Genomic DNA, 19315 nt, shown 5'->3' on the forward strand with positions numbered 1-19315 from the left:
GATTTATTTATTTATTTATTTATTTATTTATTTATGACAGACATAGAAAGAGAAAGAGAGGCAGAGACACAGGCAGAGGGAGAAGCAGGCTCCATGCTGGGAGCCCGACGCAGGACTCGATCCCGGGACCCCAGGATCGCGCCCTGGGCCAAAGGCAGGCGCTAAACCGCTGAGCCACCCAGGGATCCCCTCTTTTTTCTTTTTTTAATGAAGTCTCCAAACTTTGGAAACAGCATGTGGAAAAATAGAAGGAACTGCATTGGTGAGCATGAGTTGAGACAAGTCAAATCCAGTAAAAAAGTGTATTTCTGCGGACCCACTGACTTGTTTTATCTTACTATCTCTGAGTTATGTGATCAGATAGGATTCTAAAAATACTGTACTTGTTGCTTTAGAAAATACTCAAAAGAAAAATGTTGTACTTACAGATCATGTGTCAACATACTAGACGGCTGGGGCCATGCCTTCGCATATTTGAGACTGTCCTGCTGTATCACACACACATCACGGGCGTCGACACTGTACAGGATTCTCTGCCCTCAAAACCATTTTTTGTTGGCCCGTTGACACTACTCTCTAATTCACGCGTGAACCTCAAGTATTTGAAAGAATTCAGGGAGTAGTGCTGATGGAGTTACCATCCCCAAGGGGTTACTGTTCTCTTCAAAGTAAGAATCAAAAACGTGTTGGGCAGCCCGGGGGGCTCAGCGGTTTAGCGCCGCCTTTAGCCCAGAGTGTGATCCTGGGGACCCAGCATCGAGTCCCACGTCAGGCTCCCTGCATGGAGCCTGCTTCTCCCTCTGCCGGTGTCTCTACCTCTGTCTCTCTCTCTCTCTCTCTCTCTCTCTCTCTCTCATGCATAAATAAATAAAATCTTAAAAAAAAAAAGGGTGGTGCACCGTGTCTGGCAGAGGGAAGAGCTGAGCGAGCATCGGGGTGCTGAGCGAGCATCGGGGCCACACAGAGGCTCCCAGGGCACCGTTCCCTTAGGCCGCGCTGCCGAGATTGAGAACATAATTCAGAGCTGTCGTCCAGCCCGGAGGAGCCCCCGAGCCCCCGCAAGGCAACGGTGCGCTGCCCTGGGCACCCCGGAACCGGTGGCCCTTGCCTTGGGGAAGCTGCCCGGCCCACGGGGGCCCAAGCTCAGGAAGCGTGGCGAGAAGGGCCCGGGGGTGGAGGACACCTCTGCTTCCGCGCGCCTCGCATTTACACGACGCCCAATTTCTGGGAACCAGGCATCCGAGCATCAGACCCCTGCACATCTGTCCGCGCCTTTCCCACCCAAGCCCGTCACCTCTCACCTGGGTGATGGCAGCAGCGGTCCCTGGCGCGGAGCTCCGGTTTTGGGCGCAGGCCTCCGGGAGCCAGTGCACGTGGTAGCGGCTGACACTGGGATCTGCAAGGCCAGGGCACACACGCTCAACGCTCGGCAGCCTCCCGCCCCCCTGCCCCACCTCCCCCCAGGGCCAAGGCAGGTGCCATGGGCGGCCCGGGTGCAGCAGGGGGCCTGCTGTGAGTGCATGGGCCTGGGCTGGGCGGCTCGCAGCCCCCCCATCCCCGTGGGGGCCTGAGCAGGGAGCCCCTGCTGGACGCCCCACGATGCACACCAGGGGCAGTGGGACCCTTTCCCAGGGAAGGAATCTACAGCCTACACGGATGCCAAGTCGCTGCGTGAAGTCTCGCGCCGGCCTCAAGCGCCGCTCTTCTGGGCACCGCCACACACAGCAGCGCTCTCGGGGGCCTGGACCCAACACGGCTGCGTGGGCCACACGCGAGGCCCGGAGGCAGCCTATACCTCACGCTGGAAGGTACTCTGGCCACAGAACAACACAGAAGGTAAGGGGGCAGGTGCATCGCCAAAGGGGACAGGTGTGGCTAGAGTGGCTGGCTCCTCCCCTGGGGATCTGACCCTCAGGTGAAGATGTGGACGAAGCCTGGCGGCTGGCGTGAGCAGTGTCGGTGGCTGTGGCCAGTGTGGATTGCGGGGACAAGCCTGCAGGTTGGCGTGGGCAGTGTGGATGGCTGCGGCAGGCCGTCCGGCCAGCACCACCCGACACCACCTTGCGCACGTGCTGGCCCTAGCCATTCGTGCCTGTGAAGCTCCTGAAACACTGTAGGAGGATAAATTCTGAGCGCACGGAAATCAACTTAAACGCAGAGCTGCCGGTGGCTCAGGGCCACCACACTGGGCGGAGTTCTGGCCCCAGGGGGCAGGCTCAGACGTGTGAGACGGGGGGCAGACTCCTGCCCACTGTGGGGTGGGCGCTCCCCACTCGGGATGGAGTCGGGTTTGCCACCACGGAGCGGTACACGGTCTCCGGTGGGCCCCCGAGGACCGGGGACTCCAGGAAGCCTGGGCCCGTGTCCAGCACGGCTGTTTTCCTGAGAGGAGGCACTGACTGCGACACCTGCTCGCCCCCTTTCGGCCCCAGCCCCTGAGCTCTGGAGCCCGCCTGGTCCGAGTCCGGGGCCCCTCAGGTCTGCACAGACCAGCTCTGTGGATACTGCATCCATCCCCGCACTTCCAGGGAGGCCGGCGCAGTAGGAGCATCACGAGCTCACGTCATCACGCGGATAAGCAAGGCCACCCTGCGGGGGGCGGTGTCCATAACCCAGAGCCACCTGAACGCAGGCCGGACAGGCTCTCCACAGCTACGTGTAGACCAGAGGCCACGGCAGAGCGGGGAGAGGGTGGAGATGGGGTGGGGCCCCGCAGAGCTGCAGGAGTGTCCACGGAGAGGCCACTGGGGGCCCCACAGAGGGAGGAGCAGACCCTCACTGCAGCCCCCAAGGCACTCACTGCGGACCCACACAGGGCACACACAAAGCCCCACAACATCTGGCTTTGAACACCAGATGGGCACAACATCACAAGCTCTTACAGTCACTGGGGCTTAACACCTGGAACTTAAAAACCAGTGGGCAGGACTCTGCAGAGCTAGGGAGTAAGAGAAAACTGAGTCCCCAAGTCCCCACCCTTAGAGAGACAACACCACAAACAGCCCCGTGAGATTCTGCAGCACAGAAGCAGGCATCGAAAAAACGCCTGGGCTACATGGCAGGGGGACGTGTTGATTAATCTCGGAATGTGTGCTGGAGAGGCAGGGATCTTTGGGAAATTTCTCCAAGTGGCAGGCACCGCCCCACCCCCCACCCCCACCCCCAGATTCGCAGACACCTGCCAGACCAGCGCAGCACAAATACTCTCCACCTAGCTCGCTGACAGTGCTGCTGCGCTGCAGGCTCACGCCCTGAAGCCACATGTCCCTCCTGCAGGAGGCCTCACAAACCCTGGTAACCCCAAATGCCCATCACCCCAAAGTGATGCCTGCCGCTGGGAAGAGGGGAAAACAGGCAGCTTGACTGCAGCCCTAGCAGTGGGCTGGGGACCCACATGGACTGCAGACCCCGCCACCAACACAAACCGCTCAGAGGACAACACAGACAGTGGCCACTAGTTCTGTGCTCCTGCAGCTCTGGAGAATGCTGGTCGTGCCCACCTCAAGGCCAACATGCCCCAGACCGGCCCATTAACACTGCAGGGACCAATCCCTGCTCACAACAGGCAGAGAGAGCCCTTGCAGATGACTGGACGGAAGGCCAACGCAGCTCAGCCACAACAGTAGGGCACACACAACACACATAGGGGACACCGCTGAACTGCTGGGTCCTGGGGAACAGGAGACATGGCACAGCAGGGCACTACAGGACCCATTGTAAGGCCACTGCTTTTAAGAGGAGATGTAGAGAAGAGGGCAAGAGGGAAAAAAAAGAACTATAAAAACAATTGTAAAACAAATAGCCAAATTGCAGTAAGTACATACCTGTCTAACAATAATCACTGTGAATGTAAATGGACTAAATGTCCCAATCAAAAGAAACAGGGTGACAGGCTGAATTTTAAAAAAAGCAAGACCCATCCATATGCTGTCTGCAAAAGACTTATTTCAGACCTAAAGACACCTGCACATTGAATGTGAGGAGATGGAAAGGCATTTATCATGCAAATGGAAGTGAAAAAAAAAAAGCTGAGTAGCAATACTTATATGACAAAACACACTTTAAACCAAAGACAGTAACAGACAAAGGGAGACACTATGTTACCATAAAGGAAACAATCCAACAAAGATATAAGCATTGTGGTTACTTAGGCACCCAGCAGGGAGCACACAAATACATAAAGCACTTAATAGCAAACCAGAAGGAACTAATTGATAATAATACAATAATAATAGGGGACTTTAACATCCCACTTACATCAATGGACAGACCACGCAAACAGAAAATCAACAAAGAAACAGAGGCTCTGAATGACACATTGGACCAGATGAATCCGACAGATTTAGAACATTACATCCTCAAGCAGAATACATTCTTATTCAAGTGCATGTGGGACATTTTCCACAGTAGATCCCATGTTAGGCCACAAAACAAGTCTCAACAAATTCAAAAAGACTGAAGTCCTACTATGCAGCTCTTCCAACCATATCACTATGAAACTAAAATCAACCACAAGAAAAAAAAATCCAGGAAGAACACAAATATATGGAGGTTACATAGCGTGCCACTAAATAATAATCTGGTCACCTGTGAAATCAAGGAGGAAACCAAAAATACATGGAGACAAATGAAAATGAAAACACATGGCTCAAAATCTTTGGAATGCATTAAAAGCTGTTCTAAGAAGCTTATAGTAATACAGGCCTACTTCAAGAAGCAAGAAAAAGCTCTAACCTTACACCTAAAGAAGCTAGAACAAGAAGAACAAAGAAAAACCCAGCAGAAGGAAGGAAATAAAAATGATTAGAGCAGAAATGCATGAAACAGAAACTAAAAGAACAATAGAACAGAGCAATGAATCCGGGAGCTGGTTCTTTGAAAATATCAACCAAATTGATATACCTTTAGCCAGATTCATAAAAAAGAGAGAGGATTCAAATAAAATCAGATGTGAAAGAGGAATAATAACAACCAACACCACTGATAGAAAGGACTATAAGAGAATATTATGAAAAATTATATGCCAACAAACTGGACAGCCTAGAAGAAGCGGATAAGTTCCTAAAAACATAACTCCTAAAACTAAATCCGGAAGAAATACAAAATTTGAACAGACTGATTATCAGAAAGGAAACTGAATCAGTAATAATAATCAAACTCCCAACAAACACAAGTCCAGGACCAGGTGGCTTCAGAGGCAAATTCTACCAAACATTTAAAGAAGAGTTAACACCTGTTCTTCTCAAACTATTCCAAAGAGTAGAAGGAAAGCTTCCAAATTCGTTGTATAATGCCAGCAGTACCCTGTTACCAAAGCCAGATAAAGACATTACAAAAAAAGGGACGATAGGCCAAAATCCCTGATGAAGATGGATGCAAAAATCCTCAGCAAAATATCAGCAAATCCAATCCAGCAGTACATTCACAAAAGCATTCTCCACCATCAAGTAGGATCTATTCCTGGGATACACGGTGGTTCAGTATTTGCAAGTCAATCAATGAGATATATCGCATCAACAAGAGGAAGGACAAAGCCACATGATCATTTCAAGAGATGTAAAAAAAGCATTTGACAAAGTACAACATCCGTTCGTGAAAAAACCCTCAACAAAGTAGGTTTAGAGGGAATACACCGCAGCATAATAAAGGCCATCTATGAAAAACCCACAGCCAATGTTATACTCAATGGTGAAAAACGGAGCTTTTCTCCTATGCTCAGAACTAAGACAAGGATGTCCACTCTCCCCAGTGTTATTCAGCATAATAGTGGAAGTCAAAGCCACGACAATCAGACAAGAAAAAGAAATAAAACACATCCACGCTGGGAAGGAAGAAGTAAAACTTTCACTATTTGCAGACGACATGATACTATATATAGGCAGGCCTAAAATTCCCCCCCAGAACTAATGAAACTGATTAATTCCATAAAATCAGAAGATACCAAACCAATATCCAGAAATCTGTTGCATCTCTATACACTAAGACTGCCACAGCAGAGAAATTAAGAAGACAACTCCCTTTACAATTGCACTAAAAATAATAAAATACCTAGCAATAAACTTAATCAAGAAAGGAAAAGACATGTACTCTGAAAACGATAAAACGTTGATGAAAGAAACTGAAGGGGTGCCTGGATGGCAGAGCATGGGACTTCTGATATCAGGGTCAAGTCCCAAATTGGGCATGGAGCTTACTCAAAAGAAAGAAAAAAAACTACAGATGACACAAAGAGATGGAAGGATATTCCCTGCTCATGGGTTGGAAGAACAAATATTATTAAAATGCCCATTCTGCCCAAAGCAACCTACGCATTCAATGCAATCCCTATCCAAATAGCAACAGCATTTTTCATAGAGCTAGAACAAACGATCCTAACATTTATTTGGAGCCGCAAAAGACTCTGAAGAGCCAAAGCAATCTTGAAGAAGAGGAACAAAATGGGAGGTATCAAAATCCCAGATGTCAAGATACCCTACAAAGCTGTAGTCATCAAGACGGTATGGTACGGCCGTTAAAACACACACGTAAATCAGTGGAACAGAATGGAGGGAACCCAGAAATAAACCCGTGATTATATGGTCATTAATCTTTCCCAAAGGAGGCAAGAGTAATTAATGAAAACATCTCTTCAACAGATGGTTTTGGGAGAACTGAACAGGTACACACAGAAGAATAAACCAGGACCCCCTTCTTACACTTACACCAATATAAACTCAAAATGGACTAAAGACCTCACTGTGAGACCTGTAACCATAAAAATCCTCCAAGGGAGCACAGACAGTAATGTCTCTGACATGAGCCCTAGCAACATTTTTCTAGATAAGTCTCCTGAGACAGGGAAACAAAAGCAAAAATAAATTATTGGGACTTCATCAAAATAAAACCTTCTGTACAGTGCAGGAAATAATCAACAACCAAAAGACAGGCTATGGATATCCCGAATGGGACAAGATATTTATTTATTTATTTATTTATTTATTTATTTATTTATTTATTATTTTTTAGAGAATCTTTAAAAAAAGATTATTTATTTATTCACAAGAGATGAGAGAGAGAGAGAGAGGCAGAGACCCAGGCAGAGGGAGAAGCAGGCTCCATGCAGGGAGCCCAATGTGGGACTCGATCCCGTGTCTCCAGGATCATGCTCTGGGCTGAAGGCAGAGCTAAACCGCTGGGCCACCTGGGCTGCCCAGGACAGGATATTTACAAATGACATATCCAGTAACGGGTTAGTATCCAAAATATATAAAGAACAGATACAACTGAACACCAAAACCCAAAAACCCAATTAAAAAATGTGCAAAAGATATGAACAGACATTTCTCCCAAGAAGACATACAGATGCCAACAGACACATGAAAAGATGCTCAACACCAGGGAAATGCAAATCAAAACTATGAAAATACCACGTCTCCCGTCACCTCTAAATTAAAGAGAATGGCTGTCAGAATGGCTAAAGAACAGAGGAGACCAGTGTTGGCGAGGATGTGGACAAAAAGGAACCCTCATGCAGTGTTGGTGGGAACGCAAAGTGCTGCAGCCACTATGGAGAACAGTATGGAGGTTGTTCAAAAATTTAAAAATAAAACTACCTACCCCGTGATCCAGTAATTCCAGTACTAGGCGTTTACCCAAAGAACAGAAAAACACTAATTCGGAAAGCTGTACGCACCCCTGTGTTTACAGCAGCATTATTTAAAATAGCCCAGTTATGGAAGCAGCCCAGGTGTCCGTCAGTTGATGAATGGATAAAGATGTGGAATGTGTGTATATACCGTGGAATATTACTCAGCTAGAAAAAAGAATGAAATCTGGCCATCTGCAACAGCACTGGTGGAAGCAGAGAGCATAGTGCTAAAGGGAGTCGGTCAGAGAAGGACAAATACCATAGGATTTCACTCATATGTGGAATTTAAGGAACAAAAGTAACAAGTACAGGGAAAGAGACAGAGACAAACCATGAAACAGGCTCTTTACGGAGGAGAACTGGTGGTTACCAGACGGGGGCCCCGGGGGAGGCGGTTAACTCGGTGACGGGGATGCAGAGCGCACCCATCAGGAGCACTGAGGAGTACACAGACTTGTAGGATCACTATACTGTCGTCAGACACTACTATGACAGTGCACGTTAACCGCGCTGGGATGAAAATAAAATACGGAAGCACCAATTCACGTCCCTACAGAATTGCTGAATCACTAAACTGTACCCCTGAGAGTACAGCACACTGTCTGTTAATGATACTGGTTATTTCTCAAGATCCCCAGAGCGTAAAACGCCCACGCTATGCTATGCTAGCTAAACTGTGTCCACGTAACTCATTTATGCAAATATCTTGTCTTTAGCTTCATCTTGACAATTATGAAAATCCCGCAAGCCTGTACTTAGGACCTCAGGATCCCGGCCATAGCTAGAATATTAAAAACAGCATCATTCAATCAAATGTTTGCTAAGGGGACACATATGAAAATTCTAGGCTAAATGCCTTGTGCTGCTCTGGTTCTTGAACTTAAGTTTTTCCTTCTGCAAATAAGTCAGTAAGTCCTTGAGAAGTATTTTTAAATGTTGTAATTTACTTTCAGGGCGCTTCAACTATGCTTCAAAAAGGAGATTTTTTTGTTTCTAAAATACATCTAACTCACAGTGTCTGGCATAATTAAAGGCTGCAAGAAATAAATGTTTTAGGATTTATTGATCTTAGCATGAGCGGGTGAAGCTGAAGGAGGAGAGGGAGACCCCCTCGAGCAGACTCCCGCTGAGCATAGAGCCGGACATGGTGCTCGGTCCCAGGACCCTTAGATCGTGACACGAGGCCAAACCAAGAGTTGGATGCCCAAGTGACTGTGCCACCCGGGCACCCCAAGGCCGCAAATTTTTAAATTAAATGTTAACCTCTAAATTCTGGGGTGATTGAAATCAGAGCTCTGAGAGAGGCCATCCTGGAGCTCCACTGCCTAGCAAAGGACAGAAAGTCACAACGCTGGTGGCGGGGCACGCACACCGGCAAGGGCATCAGAAAATGCGAGTTCCCTAGGGCAGCAGTTTCTGATCTTTGCGGCATCTCAAACGGCAGAAATACCACCTGGTACGTAGTAGATCCTCAATAAACGTTAGTTGAATGACTTCCTTTCAGGAAGTAGTGCCTTGGTCTCTTTATATTTGTCAAAAAATGCTTTGGTCAGACAGGTTTTCTGATTTTGGACAATTTTGTAAAAAGAGTAATTTTGAACACCTACTACGCAGAAGGCATTTCTCCTCAAAGTAGAAGTATGAGTGTTTTCTCTCTCTATCTCTGAGCTAATTTTTAAATATTTTTGGAGCGCAAACACTAAGTCTAAACCCGAAAGCTTAAAAGAATCAATTGTGGTTTCTGCTGTCACACAGTAAAAGTGAACTGATGTCTGCAGAATAATAAAATCACTAATTAATTACATGAACTGTACCTTTTAGAAGAATGATGGTTCTACAAAATCAGTGTTGAGGATACTTACTTCTTTCCAGAGCCTTCACATTATACCCCAGCTACCATATACACTAAGTTGGCCTATTATATGATGTTTGAGTCATTTCTCTACAAAATTATATGCTGTGTCAAAATAATAACAAAAAACTTGAAGCTCTCTCTTTGGAAAATTTCAAGGGAAATGAACAGATTGGTGCTTTTGAGCTCCTAGCTCCAAGCCCAAAACCAACATGCTGGCCACCCTCGCTTTTTAGGAAATGTGACATATCTAGAAACCAATTTCTACTTATAGTTTTGTCTCGATCAGTGAACAAGATTCCTGTCTACTCTCATTTGTCACAAGCGTTTGGGTTTTGTGGGTTTTTTTTTTTTTTTTGGTTTCAAATCAGTGTATCCGCTGGTGGACATTAGTTACGAGTCAATAATCAATTCAGCTACTTGTGTCACAGACTTTTTATCACCACTTGAAATGGGTCTTACCGCGTTGCATAGGGTGCACACAATGGAGGGATTTTACAGGGTCAAAAAGTTTACAAAAGGCAGCCAAAGCGTCCTGCTCCGGGACAGGAAGAGATGCCGTATTCACATTCTGAAGAGAATTCGCATGAGGACTGTGTGTTGACTTAAAAGGCACCTCCTTTCTTAGGTTTGTGATAATTATGAACAGCATTTGCTTCAGAAAGTTCTGGGGGAACCGTGGTTCGGGTTCTGCAGGTCACACGGGGCCTGCCTAACGCGCTTCGGGGAGGAGAACAATCTAGAGCATGTGTGGAGCACGCGCCGCCGCTGCGGTGACCCCTGGGCCCCTGAGCTCCCGGTCTCCTCCTCGGAGGCTCTGGCCCCGCGAAGCTCTGGGTGGGATATGCTCGTTTGGCTTTCAGATTTAAAATCAAAGGGGAAATGGTGTATGGATGTAATGTAGCCCAGGGGGCTTTTGGGAAAAAAAGACAAAACTCGAGGTAGAGCGTGAGCGTTCTCAGGACCTCGGCGGCCGTGGGATCTGCTGCAAGTCGACGTCCACCTGCAGACCCCGACGGCCCAGTAACCGCACCAACCGTGGCTCCTGTTTCTCCCGCAGAACTCCCTGCTGGGCTCGGGGGCTCTAGGCCGACCGTGACGTGTATGTACAGCGCATGTACGTGTACACTTGCGCACGCACACACACGATCTTTGAGACCATCATGACCTTGGTCGTCCCGCCCTGCAGTCTCACCCTGTGGGAACACTGACCATTTCCTGCTGCTGAGCGAGGACAGCGATGGTTCATCCCATTTCAGGTGCCAAACTCAGTACCTAGACTTAACCGCGTCTATACTGCAAACTCAATCCTTGAACGTTTGCCAAAGGCTCCTACGCCGTTGTCTGCAGAGGAGGAGAACAGGGTCAGTCCTAGAGCTACGAGGCACTCACCGTCCTTCTTAAAGTCCCATCTCTTCTATGCTGCGGGCCCCCTTCCACCTGCAGGAAACCCTGTAAGAGCCCTGACGCCTATGGGGTGATTACTAGACGCCGTCCCCACCGTCGGTACGCATGCTCCCACCCAAGCCCCACAGCACGCCTACGAGGTAGTCTATCATTTTCCCTTTAGTTCATCATGTTAACAGAATAAAAGAGAAAAAGTCATTGATCTTCTCATTACTTCCAGGAAGAATATTCAATAAAAATCAATGCATATCCATGATAAAAACACTGCAGCTAAGAGCAGTAGGGGACAGGGCGCCTGGGTGGCTCCGTTGGTTGAGCGTCTGCCTTCAGCTCAGGCCATGACCTCAGGGTCCTGGGATCGAGTCCCGTGTCATCAGGCTCCCGGCTCAGCGGGGAGTCTGCTTCTCCCTCTGCCCCTCTCCTCACTCGTGCTCTCTCTCTCTCTCATTCTCAAGTAAATGAATACAATCTTTAAAAAAGAAAAAAGAGCAGCATGGCATTTTGTTCGTCTGCTAAAGGGTGTCTGCAGAAAGCTGGCCCCTAGCACGCCCGGTATAAAGTGCTCAGCGGCCTGTTGCGCCAATCGTTTCACAGGAGCCCAGTGTATGAAACCATCACGTTGCGCACCTGCGCGATGGTCTGGGTCAGTTCTGTCTCCATACAGCTGGGAAAACAGGAGCAGCAGATATTCGCACATGGATATAAAAGTGTGTACAATGGCACGCGCTTGTATCCATCCACACGCGCATACAGATCCCATTATTTCACCCGCCGCCCCTGTGAGATGGGCACACTATTGCCATAAACAGATGAGACACTGATGTGTCAGTGGGGAGTGACTTGCCCGACATCACACACTTGGCGAGTGGTTCGCCTGGGCTTTGAAACCAAATACACCTCTTTTTAAAGACTGCATTCTCGGACACCGGGCAGCTCAGGGCGTGATCCCAGGATCCAGGATCGAGTCCCGCGTCGGGCGCCCGCTTCTCCCTCTGCCTGTGTCTCTGCCTCTCTGTGTCTCTCATGAATATATAAATAAAGGGATCCCTGGGTGGCGCAGCAGTTTGGCGCCTGCCTTTGGCCCAGGGCGCGATCCTGGAGACCCTGGATCGAATCCTACGTCGGGCTCCCAGTGCATGGAGCCTGCTTCTCCCTCTGCCTATGTCTCTGCCTCTCTCTCTCTCTCTCTGTGTGTGACTATCATAAATAAATAAAAAAAAAAATATATATATATATATAAATAAAATCTTCAAAAAAACATAAAGACTGTATTCTTAAACTCTATGTTATTGGGGTTCAAAGAGTAGTTGGCAAGCGTGTAGTGTTTTACATATAGTGACTCCCTGCAGATGTCCACCACGGTGACTTTTCTCAGCCATCAATACCATTACTTTGTTTCCGTATAATTAGTTGGAATCACTAGTAAATGATCAAGTAACCAAGAAGGACAGAAACTGGTGCTTCTGTGTAATTCGGCTTTGAAGAAACAGAAATGAAGGCGTCAAAAATAAAAACACATCACGTCTGCAGTGATCACTCCCGCTCCACCCTGTGCTGAACGCCACAGCCAGCGTTGAGGCAAGGGAGCCATGTGAAATGTCAGAGGTCTGGAGCGGAAAATATAACCTTTGCATTACTTACGTGCCACATGGTTGCTTTTACAGACAAGCGGGAAAGGACTATCACACGGAATGTCACGAGCAAGGTAACATGACAACAGAGCTGGATCCACCATCCAGGCATAAAGAGAGGCTGTATTTATGTCTGTGACAACCAGAGTCAGAAAATAAAACTGAGAAAACGTGTGCGTGTACGTAACGGGATCAAAATAATCACACACACTTTAGAAGAATGATATGAAATCGTACGATGCCTCTGCCTTATATATTGTAAATCACTGCTGAGAAAATCTTAAAAACCCGAATAAACTGACACATAAGTGTGCATATTTTGAAGATGCGAATTCTCTAGTCATGACCAGAGAGGCTGATTGTCATTTCATCAAAGATCTTAGGAGGTTTTTGTGGAAATTGACAAACTAATGCAGATACTGATGTAAAACCAGAAAGGGCCAAGAAGAGTCTAGAGGATTTGAAAATGAAGTAAAAAACTGAAGTATTGTGATTTAAGATATTTACAAATCTACGGTAGTTTAGACAGTGTAGTAATGCCAGAGAGTTGGAAAAAATAAATAAAAGGCCACAGAAGGTTAAAAAGGCAACCTGCCCGCGCTGTTGATTTAGGGCCAGGGTAGCAGACCAGAGCTTGGGCAAAAGAGTCATTTTTATAATTTTTAAATTATAAAATTAAAAAAAAATACGTATTTGCTTGAGAGAGAGAGAGTGAGCACAGGTGGGGAGGGCCAGAGACAGGAAGAGAAGGTCTGGAGCAGACGCCCTGGTGAGTGCAGAGCCTGATGCAAGGCTTGATCCCAAACCCTGAGATCATGGCCTGAGCCAAAATCCAGAGTCAGACGCTCAGCCAGCTGAGCCACCGGGCGCCCCAGGAAAGAGTGCTTTTTACATAAATGATGCTCTGTCAGCTGGAGATTGGGAGGGAAACAAGAATAAAAGGACAGTGACCCCTACAACTAAAATCAGCTCCAGGCGGAAGTCAGCCCGAGAGAGAAAGGTGCAACACTCTGCCTTCTAGGGGACGACGGGAGGACCCATGTGACCCTGGAGAAGCAAAGACTCTCCACCAGGGCCCCGGGAGCTGTCACCTAAAGGAGACAAGATGATGAATCGACCCCCTCTAGACCTGAGAGCCACTGAGAAGGAAGGAAGGCAAGTGTTGGTCACACAGGGACCCCACAGGTGACTCATACCCTCGATGCGTAAGGGCCGCTTGCAGGACAGCCCGGGGGACAAAGACGCTCGTTCAGACAACGCACAGATGTCAAGACGCAGCAAGCTCAGGAAGATGGGAGTTCCGCAAGGCGGGGAGCGGGTGGGGGGCGCCCCAGGATGGTCGTGCCCTGCCAGTGGGAATGTCAGCTGGCGCAAAGCTCTGTCTTGCAAAGCTCTGGGTGCTCTAATGACCGAACGGTCCCTGCTCGTCGGGGGTGATATGTGCCCCAGAGACCACAGCAGCAGCGTACCCGTGAAGACAGGCCGACATCCCTGAGGTGACAGGATGCCACGCGCTGACCGATGACTGGCTCCTGGAAAACAAGGGGCGGCCCCCTCACAGTGCACAACAGCAAGACATTTAACTGCAACCACGAAAGGACCGAAGTGTTTTAAGTGTCTCGTTCGGGTGATATTTTCCTTAATATTAACACCATGGCGGGCGCCTGGGTGCGTCTGTCGGCCGCGCATCTGACTCTCGGTTTTGCCTCGGGTCGTGATCTCAGGGCTGTGGGACCCAACAGGGCACTGGGCTCCGCGCTCAGCACGGAGTCTGCTCGACATTCGTTCTCTCTCCCTCCCGCTCCACCCCCCCCCATGTTATCTCTAAAATAAATAAATCTTAAAAAAAAAAAAAGTCAACCCCGTGTTGCGACCTTGACGTTTGCACTAGCAGCGTGGGGTCAGCGGGCTACTTAAGGCAGCCAGCCAGCGAGGAGGGCGTGTGCGCACCTTCGGTCTTTTTCCAGTAGACCTTCACCTGCAGTTGGTTGTCTTGATAGAAGGGGGCTCCGATTTCCAGGAGGCGAGCGGGCCGTCGTCTCTGGAAAGGGGGCTGTATGTGCATCGGGCTCTTTCTGGATTTTCCGACGTGCTCTTCTGCAACAAAGTATGACATTGTGATTCGCTGGTCAAGGTAACAGGCAATCAGTACACATTCACCCTTCGGGGAGGCTCTGGGTTAGACCAGACGTACGGATACGCTTTCTCATGATAGGTTTTTTAAAAAAGTTGTGAAGAGAGTAAACGAATCGATATGAAGATACCACAGAGCTTTGCACAGACGTGCCGGCAGCTATACGCCCCCAGCGGCCGCAAGGTCCCCTAAATGGGCACTTTGCTGTGTTAACTCACACCTGAAGTATCACGTCAGCAAATGCACCGCGAAGATACTTCAGACGAGGCGTTAGGCCTGAAGGCTGCCTTCGTTCACGCGCTCACTCATTCTTCCCTGTCAGTCCCCGGTGAGACCTCCTAGGTGCCCGGCAGCGAGCCCGGGGCCACAGAGACGAAGCTCTTGGGCCCGGGGCTCTTGCGAAAGCGGCACGTGGGTGCAGGCGATCCTGCGTGTCAGTAGACGAGGGAGCACAGTGGGGGGCAGGGACGTGTTCGTGGCTCCCAGCCCGCTGTTGCCTGTTCTCTGGAGGAATCGCCGAAGAGTGTCTGCGGCAACGAGTTAGCAGAGAGGATAGGACGTTTGCAGTAGGCAAGGCGATGCTCTAGGGACGGCGAGGCTGAGTCGTCTGCGGACTCGGTGCTGCTCTCCCCACCATCACTGTAACTCTGTCCCCGCCGCACACTTACTGCAACAAGGACTGTAAATGGGATTCAGACGACCCCACCCTTCGCATGCCCCACATGCAACGGGACGCAGAGAAGGGCTGCGCTCAGAGAAAACACCAGGAAGCATTCCCCTGAACCCGGGAATCCAAACTTGAAATCCTTGCACTTGTCCGAGGCCGCCTCCCGTCACCATCTGGCTCTAACTCTACTGTGGTTTGTGTCTTGCGGCCCTCACATGGCTGTGCCTGTCCCCTTCATGCCATTCCCAGTTCCTGACACCTGCTGGGTCCCTGGTCAGCGTGCACCAGGCTCCATCAGCGCAGCTCGCAGCACTGCCCCCTGTCTGAGCCCCGACGACCCCTGACCTCTGCAGGGCCCTAGCTGCTGTCCTCAGGGACGATGTCCCGGGAGGCACAGAAGCAAACAGCCTCACTACACCCATGGTTTCCCAGCGTTGGGTCTCGTTCCCCAGGCTTGGCTGCTGCCACCGGAGCATGAGCGCTGGGAGCCTGGGGAAGGCACCATGCAGGGTGAGCAGATCTGGATTCGGGACCCTGGTGCTCAGCCCTGTGGGGGGTGGGGGGCGGAGCGCTGACTGGAGCACGAGTCCCTTGGCTCTGGAGCCACTGGGCTCTTCTCCAGGAGCTGCGCCAAGGGGAGAACCTGGCTCCTTGGGGGACTCAGGTGGGTCCCGGGGGGCGCAGGGGGAACCCCGCTGCTGTGTGCACTGTCCTGCAGCTGCAGGCCCACTCGGCCTCTCCGGGAGCTCGACTGCAGCCGTGGCCTGGGTCCCCCTCTGACACCACCCATGCCAGGGGGTGTTCCCCACTGACACCATCCACACTGGGGGGTGTCCCACACTGACACCATCCACACCCGGGGGGTGTCCCCTCTGACACATCTACCTGCAGATGGCCTGGGGTCCCCCTCTGACACCATCCATGTTAGGCTCTCATCCCAAAGTCATTGCTCTCCTGAGTTCGCCATGGACTCTTGCTGCGCACATCTCAAGCACGTGTTAACTGGCTACCTAAGGACTGAGATTTTCACAAGCCCACGTGTGCTTCCAATAATCCCTTGAAAGATCTGTGGTTTTGAGAATTCGCCTGCGGATACTCAAGATAAGGTTTAGATACTACGTCTAATCTCTATGCGAATTTTATCTTCCTACTTCCTGGGATGTCCCGCAGAAACTATTTTTCATTCCATACACGTCGGATGTAGTTTTCTGTGTGTCAGGGCTGAAATGCATGAACGTGTAGCGCTGCAGACGCTCGCCACATGGAAAGGACAGAGGGGCTCGGGCCTCAGGCCTAGGAGCGGGGCCCTCGCAGTAAGGGGGAGCCCTGCACTTTGAGTGGTAAATAAATGTGCAATAAACTCCCGAAGGTAAGAGAACGCAGTGAGTACGCTATTGTTCCAAATGTCAAAAGTGATAAACTTTATAGATCAAGAGGTTCTGCGCGTATCTGTCTGTGCGCCAAGTGCAGTCTGCAGAGCTCGAGGAGCGCCCAAGGTGCAGGCGGCAACGTGAAGCATCGGCCCTGCGACAGCCCTGCAGATGCTCCTCCAACCTCCAGAAAACCAAGCTGCCATTGCAGCCAAGGCTGTTACGACCCTCGGCCTTCGAGGGACGCTTTTATAGAACGTGATGAACGTTCGGCCTGTGGCTGCAGAGACGCTGAGGAGCCTGCAGGCCTGGAGAAACGTAATTCAGAAAGTGATTCACATGCTGGCGGGCATCCCCCTCTTGCCCCTAAAAGGTCATGTCCTTTGCTTGCACGACAAAGCTGTGATCGTTTACTTCTGGTTGGTCCCTGATGAATACACAGCGTCGTGTAAGAGGCGAGCGGCTGCTCTGATGAGACCGCAGCCCAGTGCCGGCACCTGAGAGCCTGACAATGCGCAGGTCCGTGTAAGAGGCGAGCGGCTGGGGATCCCCGGTGGCGCAGCGGTTTGGCGCCTGCCTTTGGCCCAGGGCGCGATCCTGGAGACCCGGGATCGAGTCCCACGTCGGGCTCCCCGTGCATGGAGCCTGCTTCTCCCTCCTCCTGTGTCTCTGCCTCTCTCTCTCTATCATAAATAAATAAAAAAAAAAAATTTAAGAGTCCAGCGGCTGCTCTGATGAGACCGCAGCCCAGCGCCGGCACCGGAGAGCCTGACAACGCGCAGGTCCGCGGGGCCTAATCCGCTGCGAAGCCCGAGTCTTCCCAGCACAGCCGGGGCCCAAAGGGCGTCAGCTCCCTCCATCACCTCCGTGAAGCCACGTGAGAGGCTTCGGCTGACCTGACTCCAGTGGCCCTCAGGTGTAAGTGTTGTTTCCTTCTAAAAAAAGATTTTATTTGTGCATTCGAAAGAGAAAGAGAGTGTGGGAGGGGGAGAGCGCAAGCAGGGGCAGAGGCAGGGAGAGGCCGACTCCCCGCGGAGCAGGGGGCCCGGCAGGGGACTCGATCCCCCGCGCTGCGCCGCGCCGGGACCACGGCCTGAGGCCTGAGCCGGAGGCAGACGCCCCACCGCTGAGCCCCCAGCGCCCGCTGCCCTGACTCCATCGATCGGATGAGACATCGTGCGACGTTCAAAGATGACGGAGCAGAAGGTGCCGCTCGTGCTCAGCACCGGGCCGACGGGGAGCTGCGGGCGGCTGGCGGTGCCCGAGCGTCTGCAGCAGGGCCAAGGCCCGCGCCCGCCTGCCCCCTGGACACGGTCTTCCCCGGCGGGCAGGGGCGGGTCTCCGGCCTCGGGAGGGGCCGCGGGGGCAGAAGGACGGACGCGTCTGCCTGGCGTTACAGAGCAGCGACCCGGGCTCCGGCCAGGGGACCCGTGGCCGCCTCTGAAGGGACGAGGCCGCCCTGCACTCGGCTTCAGCCGCGACGCAGCTCCACGCTCCTCCCCTACACGCGGCGCCACGCTCGGCCGCGGCCGCCCCACCGACCCCACGCGCTTCTGGGCCGAGGCCCTGCAACAAAGCCCGACGCGGGCTGCACAGCCCCGCAGCAGCTCCGTCCGCGTGGGACCAGGTGCAGGACGGGCGTCCATGGTCCCGGGACAATGGGGGGGGCGGGACCGGGGGGGGGGACCAGGGGCGGGAGGGGCCGTGAGGAGGTGGAACCATGAGGGGGGAACCATGAGTGGGAGGGACCAGGGGCAGGAGGGGCCTTGAGGAGGTGCAACCATGAGGTGGGGGGAACCATGAGCGGGACGGACCATGAGGAGAGAACTGACTGGGCGGAACCATGAGTGCGGGGGAACCATGAGCGGGAGGACCAGGGGCGGGAGGGGCCATGAGGAGGTGGAACCATGAGCGGGAGGGACCATGAGGAGGAGAGAATGTGACTGGCCGGAACCATAAGTGGGGGGAACCATGAGCGAGAGGACCAGGGGCGGGAGGGGCCATAAGGAGGTGGAACCATGAGGTGGGGGGAACCATGAGCGGGAGGGAACAGGGGCGGGAGGGGCCTTGAGGAGGTGCAACCATGAGGTGGGGGGAACCATGAGCGGGACGGACCATGAGGAGAGAACTGACTGGGCGGAACCATGAGTGCGGGGGAACCATGAGCGGGAGGACCAGGGGCGGGAGGGGCCATGAGGAGGTGGAACCATGAGCGGGAGGGACCATGAGGAGGAGAGAATGTGACTGGCCGGAACCATAAGTGGGGGGAACCATGAGCGAGAGGACCAGGGGCGGGAGGGGCCATAAGGAGGTGGAACCATGAGGAGGTGCAACCATGAGGGGGGGGAACCATGAGCGAGAGGACCAGGGGCGGGAGGGGCCATAAGGAGGTGGAACCATGAGGTGGGGGGAACCATGAGCGGGAGGGAACAGGGGCGGGAGGGGCCTTGAGGAGGTGCAACCATGAGGTGGGGGGAACCATGAGCGGGATGGACCATGAGGAGAGAACTGACTGGGCGAAACCATGACTGCGGGGGAACCATGAGCGGGAGGACCAGGGGCGGGAGGGGCCATGAGGAGGTGGAACCATGAGTGGGGGGAACCATGAGCGGGAGGACCAGGGTCGG

At 51.7% G+C, this 19315-nt stretch overlaps 1 protein-coding gene across 1 annotated transcript in view; it reads right to left on the minus strand.

The window, feature by feature from the left end:
• The window catches only part of ANOS1 (anosmin 1), a 186618-nt gene that overhangs the window by 9411 nt on the left and 157892 nt on the right, over nt 1-19315 (minus strand). Inside the window, exons 9-10 of the mRNA XM_055337416.1 lie at nt 14468-14614; nt 1302-1396 (exon numbers count right to left, since the gene is read on the minus strand). Of these exons, the coding sequence (XP_055193391.1) occupies nt 1302-1396; nt 14468-14614 (242 nt within the window). The remainder of the gene's footprint in view (nt 1-1301; nt 1397-14467; nt 14615-19315) is intronic.

This window comes from Nyctereutes procyonoides, unplaced genomic scaffold (genome assembly GCF_905146905.1).
Source record: "Nyctereutes procyonoides isolate TBG_1078 unplaced genomic scaffold, NYPRO_anot_genome, whole genome shotgun sequence".
Taxonomy (NCBI): Eukaryota; Metazoa; Chordata; class Mammalia; order Carnivora; family Canidae; genus Nyctereutes; species Nyctereutes procyonoides.